The sequence below is a fragment of the Podarcis bocagei genome (genome assembly GCF_964188305.1).
Source record: "Podarcis bocagei genome assembly, chromosome: 13".
Classification (NCBI taxonomy): Eukaryota; Metazoa; Chordata; class Lepidosauria; order Squamata; family Lacertidae; genus Podarcis; species Podarcis bocagei.
In genome coordinates, this window is record NC_138138.1 from 36,905,067 (window position 1) to 36,920,070 (window position 15,004).

Here is a 15,004-nt window from a genome sequence, read left to right on the forward strand (position 1 = left end):
AAAAAGAGGCGGCATGGTAGGTGGAGAGGGCGGTTTGGAAGCAACCAACCACTGCCAAACCACTGTCCCAGGCCCTGCCGGCCTTTGCCTCCCTGATCCATACATTTGCTACTTGCGTTACCTGCTGGAAACAGGCTTGGACCAGGTTTTCGGGGAACAGGTTCCTGATCAAGTCCAGAAAAGCGTCCAGACTGGAGACCTCCTCGTTCCTAGTCATCACCGTGGGGGATTTCTTGAGTTTTGGGTTGCCAGGGTGGATAGACAAGACCAGAATGACGCCCAATATGGCCGCCACCACAGTGGTGGACATGTAATAAACCATGGCGCGAGTGCCCATGCGCCCGCTGGATTTGGCATCGAGGCTGGCCAGACCTGCCCACAAAACACATCACAAGAGGTTACGGGGTCAAGGGATGGAGAGAGGCCACCCTGCCTAAGCCCATCCTCCATGGAAGTATGTAAGAGGTGGACAGACCAAACAGAGAGTCACAAAGAAAATAATAGTTGGAAGGAGAGGAGGCAGTTGCAGAATGGTGTCTCAGGGAGTGGGACCAGCTTCCTTCTGCTGCTCATGACGAGCCATACACTGGGATAGCTAAAGGTAAAGGACTCCTGATGATTAAGTCCAGTCAAATTTGATTATGGGGTGTGGCGCTCATCCCCGCTTTCAGGCCAAAGGAGCTGGTGTTTGTCCGCAGACAGCTTTCCAGATCACGTGGCTAGCATGACTAAACTGCTTCTGGCACACGGAACACCGTGACGAGTGCCAGAGCGTATGGAAGCGCCGTTTGCACTGAGATAATGAGCATACAGGGGAAGCGGGTGGCGTTGTGGGTTAAATCACAGAGCCTAGGGCTTGCCGATAAGAAGGTCGGTGGTTCGAATCCCCACAACAGGATGAGCTCCCTTTGCTCAGTCCCAGCTCCTGCCAGCCTAGCAGTTTGAAAGCACGTCAAGTGCAAGTAGATAAATAGGTACCGCTCTGGCGGGGAGGTAAACGGTGTTTCCGCATGCTGCTCTGGTTCGCCATGCTGTCCACATGACTTGGAAGCTGTACGCCGGCTCCCTCAGCCAATAAAGCGAGATGAACGCCGCAACCCCAGCGTCGGCCACGACTGGACCTAATGGTCAGGGGTCCCTTTACCTTTACCTAATGCGCATACAATACAATAACAAATCTGCATCTGATGTAGAACAAATTGGGGTTTCTAACACAAATCTCTTATTGGCAAAGAGAGGTGTACAAAGACCTGGTCAAGGAGAGAGCCAGCGTGGTGGTTACAATGTCAGATTAGGATGTGGGAGACCAGGGTTTGAATCTCACTGAGAAACCTTGGGCCAGTCACTGCCTGACACCTTAACCTAGCTCACATGTAGAGCCCCTTCACACACCAGTCAAATGCACAGATCAGGTGGCATGTTCACTGCATGTGTTGATAGTGATAGGGGCTGGTCTCCCACAACTAGGGATGGGGAAGGAGTTTAATTCAGTTCACATTTTAAAGACGTATATTTACGAAATAATATGTGAATCAAAACACAGCTGTCCTACAAAATTCACACTTATTCAGATTTAGCAATACGGTTCTCCAACCAGTGTCTACAAAAATTCATGTATAGGGCAGAGTGTGTGTATAAAAATGAACATATTAGTGATGATGGTGCAGTTGGACATAACTATGCATGAATGCTATTTAGTGCACAACAGGATTAAGACTGGAGAGTTCTGTTCCTATACTCAGCTAAGCCATGCCCCCTCACTTCCATGAGGGAGGAAGTGAAGCAGCTTCTCTTACTCTCACTCTTTCCATGCCATTTAACTGACCAAGGATGATGTGTCTAAGCAAACTGCAAGCTTAGAACACATATTTTAAGCTTTCTGTATTTTCTACCCAAGAGTATTCTGCCTGTGTTCACCTTGCTGCTACTAGGATAAATGCATGAATCTGACCTTTGGAGCATTTTGTAAGTAAAACATTTAAAACTTATTTAACAGTGTGTGCTCTGATCATTGCAAGAGGAGTAGAAAATGGGTGAAGTGCTGTATGCAACTAAACAGGATAAAAGGGTCTAACAACCTATATTCCTAATGCTATACTGCTGCTTGACTTTTGTGAGCTTAAACTCTACTCCTGGGTGCTCCCGCCTGCTGGAGAGTGACTTTATCCCTGTGTTTTCAATCTGGGCACCCAGCTGATTCTTTTGTTATTTAACTCACACAGGGATCACAGGGACTGATATTTTCCTCCTACAAATATAACATACAAAAATGCATTAAATTAGGGGGAATTGCTTGCAAAAATATGTTTGCTAGTCAAAACTGCTTATAAAAATGCGCTTGTTAGGATAAATTTGCTCTAAATTTCTGATGATTTTTCATTATTGCAGAAGTGTGGAGAACTGAATTTAAGACTGGGAAAAGGAGAAACAGAGAGAAATGAAATTGACCGATCCTTCCAATCTTTCCTCTCTTACATTCTTTCAAGGCATGGGGGGGGGGGCTCTTATGAACTCACCTTGGATGCCATTTCCCCCACAGTTTCACAATTTGTTCCTTGTTCCTTTCAGCGAAAACCCAATCTCTTGGAAGGCCAGCTAAGTTATACAGAGGCTAGCGCCCCACTTCTCAGGTTTGGGATCTGGAGCCATTTCTCCCCCCTCCCCCTCTCACCTGAAATGAGACTGGATATCACAAGAGGCAAGATCAGCATTTTCAACATGCGCATAAGGATGTCCCCAGGAAAAGAAATCAGCATGATCAGGTCACTGTCGAGAGGTGGGAGCAACCTCAGGAGACTTCCAAACAGAGATCCCAAAATCACTCCTGAAACGAAGAGGAAAAAGAGAAGGTCCCAGGATACTTCAGAAGTAGCTGTCACCAGGTTGAGAGCAGGACTAGGCTCTTTATCGACAGGGGGTCCTTTATCAGTGGTAGCACTAGGGTTGGGCTTTGGGGCAGATGTCCAAGGTCCCATGGAGCCTAATGAAAAGGAGGGTTCTCATAGTTCCTCAGGAGAATAATAATAATAATAATAATAATAATAATAATAATAATAATAATAATAATAATAATAATTATTATTATTATTATTATTATTATTATTATTTATTTATACCCCGCCCATCTGGCTGGGTTTCCCCAGGACTCTGGGCAGCTTTCAACAGAATATTAAAATACAATAACCTATTAAACATTAAAAGCTTCCCTAAACAGGGCTGCCTTCAGATGTCTTCTAAAAGTCTGGTACATCTGGTGGGAAGGTGTTCCACTGGGCGGGTGCCACTACCGAGAAGGCCCTCTGGCTGGTTCCCTGTAACTTGGCTTCTTGAAGTGAGGGAACCGCCAGAAGGCCCTCAGCGCTGGACCTCAGTGTCTGGGCAGAACGATGGGGGTGGAGACGCTCCTTCAGGTATACTGGACCGAGGCTGTTTAGGGCTTTAAAGGTCAACACCAACACTTTGAATTGTGCTCGGAAACGTACTGGGAGCCAATGTAGGTCTTTCATTTACCACAGACCCCATTTACCACATGTCCGCTCACCCCTCTTGGTGCAGCGGCATTGAGGGATGGCAGAGGCTTCACTGGGGCCCCGATGTGGCAACTGGAACTGCCATGCCCTTCCTGATAGGTGGTGTGTGTGTGTGTGTGTCAGAAGCCTCGCCCCCCCAATCTATCATGAACTGGATCCTAGCTTGCATCCTGATTTGGCAAGAGGGGATACAGGCTGGGACTTGGGCTGTGCCAGGGGGTGGAGCCAATGGAGCAGGGAGGCTTTCCCTCAGAAAGCTAATCATTATTAATAATAATAATCTCTAAAGATGGACACCCTGATAAATCCATTACATCAGAGTCTAAGACCACTGTCCCATTAAACACTTACCTGGGAGGAATCATAGAATTGTGGAGTTGGAAGGGGACCCTGAGGATCATCTAGTCCAACCCCAGGAATATGCAGCTGTCCCATATGGGGACCGAATCTGCAACTTTGGCGTTGTCAGCACCACGCTCTAGCCAACTGAGCTATCCAAGTCCCACCAAATTCAGTGAGGTAATTTCCATCTGTTTTAGTGTTTTAACTGTTTAAAAATATAACTGTGATTTGTTTCTTGGTTTTACTGTTTTATCTTTAGTAAACAACTTTGAGGTTGTTGCTGTTGTTTACAATCAAGCAGTGTATGAATTTAATGAAATAAATAATAATAACAATTAGGGCTGAGCGAGCTCAGTGGTCATGGAATGCTGACTGAATGTTGGGTGTGGGGGTGACAACTGTGTGTGTGTGTGGGGGGGCATTTAATGGAAATGAGTGCCTGGAATCCTGAGTGGCCACTTGCCACCTGCTAAAATTGGCACACCGAGATGCCATTAAATGCACAGGACAGAAAGCAGTCTGTTCAGTTTGCAAAACTATCTGAAACTGGCTCGCGATTGTAGTGCACAGATACCGCCCCCCACGCAAAGCCGAACTGCTGCTCTGGATGCTGTGTGGGTGTGCTAAATTCAAGCATTCAGGGCAGGATCATGATGATACCGATTTCTAAACCGTTTGGTGAAAACAGGATCTTTTCATGGGATCTGTTCACAGAGTCAGTGTCCTACTTGGAGTAAAGCCAGGCTACAGGGGTTCACGCCCCCGAATCCTCGCTGGGAAAAGATCCAGGATAAAAATTGCTGGATACTGCCAGGGCAAAGTCAGGACAGCTGGGAGGGAAGGAAGGGCAATAAACCAACCCTCTCCTGATCCTACTTATTGTATCCAGTGCTGCAGAGACCCCCTTATTAAACTTACTGGAGGTCTTTTCATTGTTGTTGTTGCATTGAAACCCATGGGTTCTCTTGTCCAATGAAACAACGTTCAAAACGAACTGTATAAATCAGAGAAACTGGTCCAGAGGTGTAGGTTTTATTTTGAACTACGTCTATAGAGGTTTGGCAAGGGTGCGTGAAAAATTATTTTAGCCACGGATAGGAGAGGTGAGGGGCGACAGAGAAATGCAAATAGGGAAGGGTATTATGAATGCATAATGCAAAAGCATTTTGTTCTAGACATTGTTTGCATTTCCCACAAACATTTTTCAACAGCGCTGAGAGCTAGGAACTTGCTCAAATGGCAACAGCAACAGAAGCCGAGATTCTCAAGGGTCTGCATTTTGAACCATATATCACACATGGTGTGGTATTATGCACATGCAGGTATCCTGGAAAAAAAATATGAATAAAGGCCAGTGTGTACAATTGCCAGAATCAAGTGATATAAGGCTTCAGCCTCCTGTATAAAGCCATTTATGAGGTTTGGAGCAGCAAATGTTTTATTGTGTTATCAGTCCAGGGCTGGTCATGAGAAGCACAGCTGGAAATGAAGAACCCCAGCACAGCTGTCAAGCACCTTCCTTTGGTTATTGAGATTGCAGACTGCTCTTAACAGCTTCAGAGGGCAAGACTCATGCCTGAGCCCCCTTCATGGGGAAAAAACCCCTCTCCTTGGACTCCTCTAAATACCACCTCAGTCAGATGACCTAATCTGCGTGTTTCGGTTTCTCCAGTTTCCAATCTTAAATTCGGCTCTCCAGATTCCCACATCAGTTTTTTAATTTCTACCCCCCCAAAAAAAGTCCTGATGACAATATCAGCATTTTTCTCTTTTAATACACACATTTTTGCAAAAAACCAATTTCCCCCTAATATGATCCATTTTTGCACACATTACCTGCACTGCAATATTTGGAGAAGTGCGACAGTAACTCAAAACGAGATCTCCCTCTCTTTCACACACACACATGGCCAGCCCTGCTGGCAGTTTGCTCTGTGGCACAAAGCTCCCTGTTCCCTTTTTCTCAGCGCATGAGATGCTGGTGTCCTCTGGACCCTTTCGCCCTCTCCTTCAAGCTGATTAGGAGCTGTCAGTGGACGCAGGGAGGGTGGGGTGGGGGCCTTGGGTGAAGCTACAGGGATTAGACCCTGTTTAATTTTCTTTCTCCAGGGCAATGACGTAAAAGAAACAATGAGAGACTAATGAAATCCTGGCCTTTTACCCTGTGCTACGAGACTGGATGGGTAGATGGAGCGTGTGCGTTTTTTCCTGTTTGAATCTGTATGGCGATTTGAGAGAAAGACAAGTTAACCATACAGATATTGGTCACATGCGATGTATAGTTGAACTGTGGAATCATCCCTTTCCACGAGAGCCAGCAATGGCTACCAACTTTGGGGTGGTTTCGAAAGAGGATTAGTCAAATTTGTGGAGGACCAACCTAGCCGTAAAAGGGACGCGGGTGGCGCTGTGAGTTAAACCACAGAGCCTAGGACTTGCTGATCAGAAGGTCGGTGGTTCGAATCCCCGCGACGGGGTGAGCTCCCGTTGTTTGGTCCCTGCCCCTGCCAACCTAGCAGTTCGAAAGCACGTCAAAGTGCAAGTAGATAAATAGGTACCACTCCGGCGGGAAGGTAAACGGCGTTTCCGTGCGCTGCTCTGGTTCGCCAGAAGCGGCTTAGTCATGCTGGCCACATGACCCGGAAGCTGTACGCCGGCTCCCTCGGCCAATAAAGCGAGATGAGCGCCGCAACCCCAGAGTTGGTCACGACTGGACCTAATGGTCAGCGGTCCCTTTACCTTTTTAACCTAGCCGTGGCTACTAGCCGTGATGGCTATAGTCTCCCTCCGCTGTCAGTAGCAATGAAGCCTCTGAATACCAGTTGGTGAGGATCACAGGTGAGCAGTGTGCTGCAGTGCTCATGTTCAGCTTGGGCATTTGGTTAGCCACTGTGAGAAGAGTGTGCTGCACATGACGGGCCATTAGTCTGATCCAGCACCGCTCCCCTTATGTGCTTATGTGTTTATTTGAAATACTTTATTGTCACTTGTACAACTTGTATACAGTGAGATTACACGAGCACCCTCCACTCAGCTCTCTTAGTCTTAATTCCCCTCATTTACTGACGCACACCCACCAAACCCAAAAGCCAGTTGCCCTGTTGTTATCTTTTCACTCAGCAGCCTAACAGCCCACGGATAGAAGCTGTTCTTTACCCTGTTGGTGTGACTAATCAGGCTTCTATATCTTCTGCCTGAGGGCAGGAGATCAAGAAAGTGCCAAAATATTATGAAGATGTCAAGGAAGGAAGGAAGGAAGGAGCCAGAAAGAGAATAACTGTGCGGCTGATAATGTTGATCTTCTCTTCCTTTTTCAAAGCATCTTTCCATCATTGTTTTTCATGGATTTGGACTGCAATAAAAATTGATTGATTGTATTCCACAGAACCATAGAATCCTAGAGTTGAAAGGGGACCTTGAGGATCATCTAGTCCAACCCCCTGGAATGCAGGAATATGCAGCTGTCCCATACAGGAACCGAACCTGCAACCTTGGGGTCTTCAGCACCACGCTCTAACCAGTTGAGCTATGATGTTGTCTGTATTGTTTTATATTGTTAGCTGTCCTGTGCTCATTCGTGAGGAAGGGCAGGGAATGCATCCAGTGGAGGAAATAAACCAGTTATTAAGCTACTGTTCAAAGGTACACAAGCTTGTGTGTTTGCAGCCAACGAAGAACAGACAAAGAGGTCTGTGGGTGCTTGCGTACTGCTGCACACAACAGAACTTGAACTTGATAGCAATACATGCAGTGAGAGTATCTCAGATAGCGCACACTTTGAAAGCTTCCCTCCTTGTTTTATGGGTCCTGTTCATACGTCAATTCCACACCCTTTCCCTCCTCCACGTCTAAGAAACGGGTCCTTTTTCTTTAGCTCCTCTGCCCTCTGCCTATCCCTGAAGAGGTCATCCAGGGCCAAGAAGCCAGCCATGCTGCAGGACGACGAAAGGGTGTGTGTACGGCTGGAAGATATGGCAGCTTGCCCAGAGATAGGAGATTAGATGAGGGGCTATGGAAAGTTACTACCCAGATGGGTATTTTTAAAAGGAGAAAGTAGCCTCATTGACAGACAGCTTGCTTGCTTGCTTGCTTCATTTATTTATTTATTTATGGATTTATTTATTTATGGATCAGAGAGGTAATTCTAGAACAATCACAAAGTCTTTCTGGAACCATTCATCCCCTACCCCCCCATCAGACTTTTTACAATAAGGAAAATGAGTGTAGGTATAATGGTGACTGAAAGTTTATCTTCATTGGTTTGCACGAATTTTTCAGGGAGTTCAGATGATAGCTACTTATTGAGCATCCCTTCTGATTTGTTTCTGAGAATGTTGTACGACATTGTTCTCCACACCTAAGCTTCAACCCAGACGGGTGTTTCATTGTGGATATAGCCTGCCACATGTTCTTAACACAAGAATATTGCATCAGCAGTGGGTTTATCAGCGGTGGGTTTATGCCAATGCAATTCTGGGCTGCATCAATAGTATAGCATCTAGATCAAGGGAAGTAATAGTGCCACTGTATTCTGCTCTGGTCAGACCTCTCTTGGAGTACTGTGTCCAGTTCTGGGCACCACAGTTCAAGAAGGACACTGACAAACTGGAACGTGTCCAGAGGAGGGCAACCAAAATGGTCAAAGGCCTGGAAACGATGCCTTGTGAGGAACGGCTAAGGGAGCTGGGCGTGTTTAGCCTGGAGAAGAGGAGGTTAAGGGGTGATATGATAGCCATGTTCAAATATATAAAAGGATGTCACATAGAGGAGGGAGAAAGGTTGTTTTCTGCTGCTCCAGAGAAGCGGACACGGAGCAATGGATCCAAACTACAAGAAAGAAGATTCCACCTAAACATTAGGAAGAACTTCCTGACAGTAAGAGCTGTTCGACAGTGGAATTTGCTGCCAAGGAGTGTGGTGGAGTCTCCTACTTTGGAGGTCTTTAAGCAGAGGCTTGACAACCATATGTCAGGAGTGTTCTGATGGTGTTTCCTGCTTGGCAGGGGGTTGGACTCGATGGCCCTTGTGGTCTCTTCCAACTCTATGATTCTATGATTCTATTCTGCTTTCATTTATTCCGTGATGCTTCTCCAAGGCTACCTCATTATTGCTATCAGGAGGGGCTGTAGCGGAACCAAAGTGGGGTAAAAATAAAGCAGGATGTTTGTGGTATAAAAAGTTACAGGATTTCAGCAGGAAGTTATGGACTAGAAATGCAGCGGTGTGACCTCTTTAAACCTTTTGAATGGTATTGAAAGCGCAATTGCAAGTGACTGCTCCGATAGCATCCTCCTGAGCACAAATCATAAAAAGGACATCTCTGGAGGGACCCTAAACTAATTGCACTGGCTCAAGTGCCTTGCAGATCAGGTGTGCTGCATATGTAACAAGACAAGGGATCAGCTCACAACCTGCAACACAGGATGGGAGACAGCTCTGAGTGGGGTTGTTACTGTTCGCAGAGAAGAAAGAGACAATTAAGAAGTGATCGGATAGCTATCTTCCACTACAGTGGTACATCGGGTTACATACGCTTCAGGTTACATACGCTTCAGGTTACACACTCTGCTAACCCAGAAATAGTGCTTCAGAACTTTGCTTCAGGATAAGAACAGAAATCGGGCTCCGGCGGCGTGGCAGCAGCAGGAGGCCCCATTAGCTAAAGTGGTGCTTCAGGTTAAAAACAGTTTCAGGTTAAGAACGGACCTCTGGAACGAATTAAGTACTTAACCTGAGGTACCACTGTACTCGAAAGGCTACTGCATAGGACGATGATGCAGCACACTTGTTTTCTGTAGCTCTAGTGAGGGTGAGGCTTTGAACCAAGAGCTTCTAATTATAAGAGAAAGGATTTTAACTGAAGCTTAAGAAGAACTTCAAGATGATACAAGCTGTTTGACAGAGGAACCGGCTGCCTTGGAAGATGGTGGGTTCTCTTTCTTTACATGCTCTGAAGCAAATGCGGTAGTGGTCTTCTAGCAACAGCCAGGGGGTGTTGAGCTAATGACCTTCAAAGGCCCTTCCAGCTACAATAATCTATGGACTCAGCTACATTCGTCAAGAAACAGCGTTTTGAATGCGTTATAAACATGCAACACCAGATGGTGCCAGAGAGCAAAACAAATTTCTAAGCAATTTTCCACAGTGTTTTTTCTTTTGTTATAACGATTTAATTTTTGATTTAAAGTGTCCCCCCCCCCATGTGTAGATCCACCCTAGAGCAGTGGGGCAAGTAGATCAGTTGATGGGTCAAATAAGGATAGAGGCTAGCAAGAGGCCATCCCCTCCTCCATCATGTCACTGTAAACGCCATATTGGCAGAATTCCCGATCTGGGAGAGAGAAAGCAGTGTGCCAAAACTTAAGCATGTGGGGGCACGCACAGAGATACACACACACACGTCTGTTTTGGAAACTGCCCCTTCCTATGGGAACATCTGGTTTTGAAGAGAACGGCTACAGTTAGAAAGGTTGTTTTAATCTAATGGGCCAACTGGCAGATATTTCTTGGCCATATTTCACGCACAGCCCGTCAGTTCCTGACCACTGCTTTGCTGATCTGCCTATCTCACTACTACTATTTGTCATTTGCAGACTGTGCTAGATGCTGCACAGAACCTAGAACAGATGCCACCCCTGCCTAGAAGGACTTAAAGGAAGATGGAAGTTACTTCAGGCATGAAAAACCGCAGAGAGACAGAAAGGGATAAACAGAGACTAAGGAGGTTGTTCCCAGACGGAGGCTGTGTGTCATTTTACCAATTAACAGCTTGGGACTAGTTTACTTGAGGGATCGAGCTTGCACTTTCACAAGTGCCAAATAATCTGCATTCCGTACCTATGATAAAGCAATCTCTAAGTGTGTAGCACCTGCAGTTTTACAGTTTCAGCACCAGCAAGTCCATCCCAACACCTAAGCCCATTGTCTATAGTTGCTTTCAAATTCTGTTGATTTTTATCTGTATTTTATGGATAACTATCCTCTTTTATGTGCACTGCTTAGAGATTGATTGCTTTTTTAAAAAAAATAAGTGGTTCATAAGTCATCTTAGATAGATAGATAAATCTTACCAACGATGGTGAGGGTCAGCAGCAGGTTTCGCATCAGCCACCCACAGTATTTATCCAGGCAAGGTTTTGGCAGCTCTTCCAAGCTGATGTGGGGCCCATCCGCCATGGGGACCTCCACATGGTTAGTCATTTCCGGGGCAACTCCCAAAGCCCCTTGTTTCGTCTCAAGAGGAGAGGGGGGAGAGGGGAGAAAACAAAAAGTTAATTTGGATGGAAACAAAACTCTGTTTTTCCACTTCAGAACAGAGAGGGGCTGGGGCACAGGCCACTCTGGAGGGCACCCCCTTTGACCAAGACGACAACAACAATAACAACAAAAATTAATAGATGAACCAGGTAGATTAATCAATTAGCAAGACTTTTAATTTACTAAAAATGTGCCCCTGTTTAATCAGGCAGCATTTTTTATTTATTTTAAAAATGCATTATTTTTAACATGATTACTTAACAATAACAGCAGGCCTCTTCCTTTTTCTCGCAGGTAGGAGCGAAAGCCTCTACAACAGAAGAGCATACATAGAGATGGTTCCATATACCCATCCTACTGAAGGCAGGCCCATTGAAGTCAATGGGACTACTCTAAGTATGTTAGGAATCTAGATCTGACCCATTATCTGAAAACAAAGTATGTTTTTTTGCTTCAGAAGTATTTCCCCCCCCCCATATACAAATGCATGTGAATTTAATTGACTGGCTAACAGATTAATCTAATTAAGTATAAGATTAACTGAGATTTATTTAATCAGGTGAGAGAGAAATGACAATAACAACAATAATAATGGAGTTTCGCCTATGTGGTGCATTTCAAGATTTCAAAACACTTCACAAACATTGGCTCAGGTCATGAATTGGGTTTGCTGCTGGCAGCCCTAGAGCCAAATATGGCCTCTTGAGAGTGCCAGCTAGTCCATCAGTTGCCAACTTGACTTCTTTTCTTCGCCCAGTGCCAGAAATAGACTTCTAAGGAATGAGGGAGGTGCTCAGGGTAAGTTCTGGTATCTCTCATCCTAAAAAAATAGCACTGGCTGTCCCCTTAAGGGCAACATGACCTCCGGATTCCCATCTCTCTTCCCGGGTGACTAGGGGAAACCTAGCCTGAGGCCTGTGTTAAGAACCCTGCTCGTGAGCTGTACGAAGCGGCACAACCAACACCTTTGAGGAGCCTGACTCAATAGCAAAGCTCAGCAGGCAGTCTACTTGGCAGGAGTATGGTCCTATAAGGGGATAAATTTGGCCTGACTTCCTCAATACACCCTCCCTTAAAGGAACCCTCTTTTCGTTCTCCGTCCAAATGGAATAAATGCTGAGATACTACTGGGTGGTGGTGGGTTGGCTAGAAAGGTCTTCCTTGAGACTGCCCTGACTTTGATTGTGGGACAATCCTTCTGCTCAAGCAAGGGGTCAAGAAGAATATTTGGCACCGTCTAGCTGGGAAGCAAAGAACTAGCCGGGAATGGGACAGACAATCTGGGCCCCGACTGATGAGCCTTCCTGCCGTTAATCAGCTAGGGGATAATCAAATGGACGTATTGGATTTTGGTCACGGCATCTAACCAGATCACGAAACTCCGTCCCCGTTAAGCGAGTGGGCGTGATCCGCTCTGCAGATTTAAACTGGCTTAACGGTTTTATTGGTTCCTGTGTGAGTCACTGATACAGGCACCATAGGACCAGGCCATTCCTTCTTCTCAAGTAGTTCTCTCGGCGGCCCCCCTCCCCCAATCACATTTCCTGTTATGGTCGCAATAATTTCTGGAACACAATCTCAGGCGCAACAAGTAAGGCAAAGGTGTCGGAACAGGTTTGGTGTGCCAGCCATGGAAAATCAGGCACAAAACAGCACAGGTCAGCAACTAAGCACAGATGCAATGCCAGCTGATCCAAGCCTAGAAGGGTTAGGCACAGTATAAGCAGTGGCGGAGGAAGTCTCTTGGGCATCTGGGGCGGTGTGCCCAGAGGCAGTGCGAACTGCCCATAGCGGGTAGGGATGGGGTGGAGCTAGCACCCCCATTTGCTCCGCCTCTGAGTATGTCTTATACTGAGTCAGACCATTGGTCCATCAAGTTTAGTACAGCCTACACTGACTGGCAGAGGCTCTCCAGGATTCGGTGCATGGTTCTCTCACAGCCCTACCTGGAAATGCCAGGGATGCTACCTGGGACCTTTATCTGGTGCTGTAAAACTGAGCTACGGTCCTCATGGTCCAGGAAAATTAGAGTTGGTCTAATCCAATGCAGTCCCATGGACTGCAATAAGATCAAACCTATCCATTCTTAAGGAAATCAGCCCTGAGTGCTCACTGGAAGGACAGATCATGAAGCTGAGGCTCCAATACTTTGGCCACCTCATGAGAAGAGAAGACTCCCTGGAAAAGACCCTGATGTTGGGAAAGATGGAGGGCACAAGGAGAAGGGGACGACAGAGGACGAGATGGTTGGACAGTGTTCTCGAAGCTACCAGCATGAGTTTGACGAAACTGCGGGAGGCAGTGGAAGACAGGAGTGCCTGGCGTGCTCTGGTCCAGGGGGTCATGAAGAGTCAGACACGACTAAGTGACTAAACAACAACAATCCAATGCAGCACTGCTTATGATTTTATGTGTTCCATGCATGAATTCCCATGTCAATCATTAAGGCAGATTTGGGGGTTCAGAAACATACAGGTTTCTTCCATGACACCTGCCAGTTCTGTGCAAACGGACCTACAGGACTGTCAGAAGGTCAGAGTGTGGCTGCAAATGAAAAAGCACTTCATACCAGGGAACTGGTTCCCTGCGGTGAGATGGCACCAAGGAGTCCTCTTAACCTGGACTTGGCAGGACACTCAAGTGGAAGCGTCTGCCGTCAGCTGCCTCCCTGGCCATGTTGCGTGCTCTAGGCAAAATCAGAACAGTTCTGCTTTTGGGAAGAAGGGAAACTTCTAGAGACCCGGAAGGTGGAGTGGAAATGACAGTGCTAGCAATTCACATCAACAGGAGTTTAACAAGGCATCCTACAAAGGCAAAACAACAGGAAATAGGGCAGCGGTCAGGGACAGGTATAAAAAAAAATAGGGGCCTCCTTCCTTCTGAAGGTTGCCTGGACACCTTTCCAGTGAGAAGAGGCTTGTCAGACCAGGTGAGAGGGAGCTGTGTCTCAAAGCACATTTTGGACATACAGGAAGAGTCAAAACGAACAAAATCAAGCGCTAGTTTTCTTTTCTCCTGTGAGATTTCTCTGTTTGTTAAAGACAATTCCCTCTTCCCTTCATTCGATAAAAATCACACTATGCAGAGGGAGATTCCTTTCATTGACTCATGCGTTTCCCAGGAAGCTGTGGTTTTCTGTCTCTCCAACAACTCCCAGGATTTTCTGGGGGATGCCGTGACCGTTCACTTAGCATGAAACCAGATATAAATTTGTAATGGTGAGCAGATCAATAAACCCAGTAGTGTAAAGGTCATTTGCAGAGGAGAAACAGATCCCTGCCCTGTACGACAAGCGATGCCATTTGTGCAAAGATATAGACATAGGCCCCAATCTAGCGCCAGCTGTACACGAGTGAATCTGAGTTGCGGGCGTATATCTGTGTTAAAGATGAATCTGGCCAGTTCACTGGGGATAGAGTGAGCACTGGGGCATGGGTGGAAATTATTAAAGGAAGGATTGGCATATCACACAATGCAAGGAGATGGTGCAGACAGAGAATTATGGGTCCAAACTTTAGGGATGAATCTCTCAATTAAGGTTTCTCTCTACAGTCGTACCTCAGGTTACGAACACTATGGGTTGCGCGTTTTTGGGTTGCGGACCGCGCCGAACCCGGAAGTACCAGAATGGGTTACTTCTGGGTTTTGGCGCTCACGCAGAACCACAAAATGACGTCACGCGCATGTGCAGCAGCGCCGAATTGCGTCACGTGCGTGCGCAGATGCAGCGCTTCAGGCTGCGAACTCTGCAGGTTGTGAACATGCCTCCCACACGGATCACATTCGCAACCCGAGGTATGACTGCATTTCTAATGTTTTCCAATCTGAAGTTCAGTTCTCCACATTTCCACATCAGTCTGACTTTTTTAACTCTT

At 46.3% G+C, this 15,004-nt stretch overlaps 1 protein-coding gene across 5 annotated transcripts in view; it reads right to left on the reverse strand.

Moving 5' to 3' along the window:
- LOC308572354 (excitatory amino acid transporter 2-like) overlaps positions 1-15,004 on the reverse strand; it is a 28,376-nt gene that overhangs the window by 9,555 nt on the left and 3,817 nt on the right. For 3 of the 5 annotated variants that reach the window (XM_081168309.1, XM_081168311.1, XM_081168310.1), the window contains 3 exons: positions 10,943-11,105; positions 2,672-2,824; positions 122-372 (listed from right to left, as the gene is read on the reverse strand). In XM_081168309.1, coding sequence (XP_081024435.1) covers positions 122-372; positions 2,672-2,824; positions 10,943-11,105 — 567 coding nt within the window. Of the gene's footprint in view, positions 1-121; positions 373-2,671; positions 2,825-3,482; positions 3,722-10,942; positions 11,106-15,004 lie in introns of those variants that run through there. The other 2 variants (XM_081168312.1, XM_081168313.1) reach the window with 2 other exon arrangements.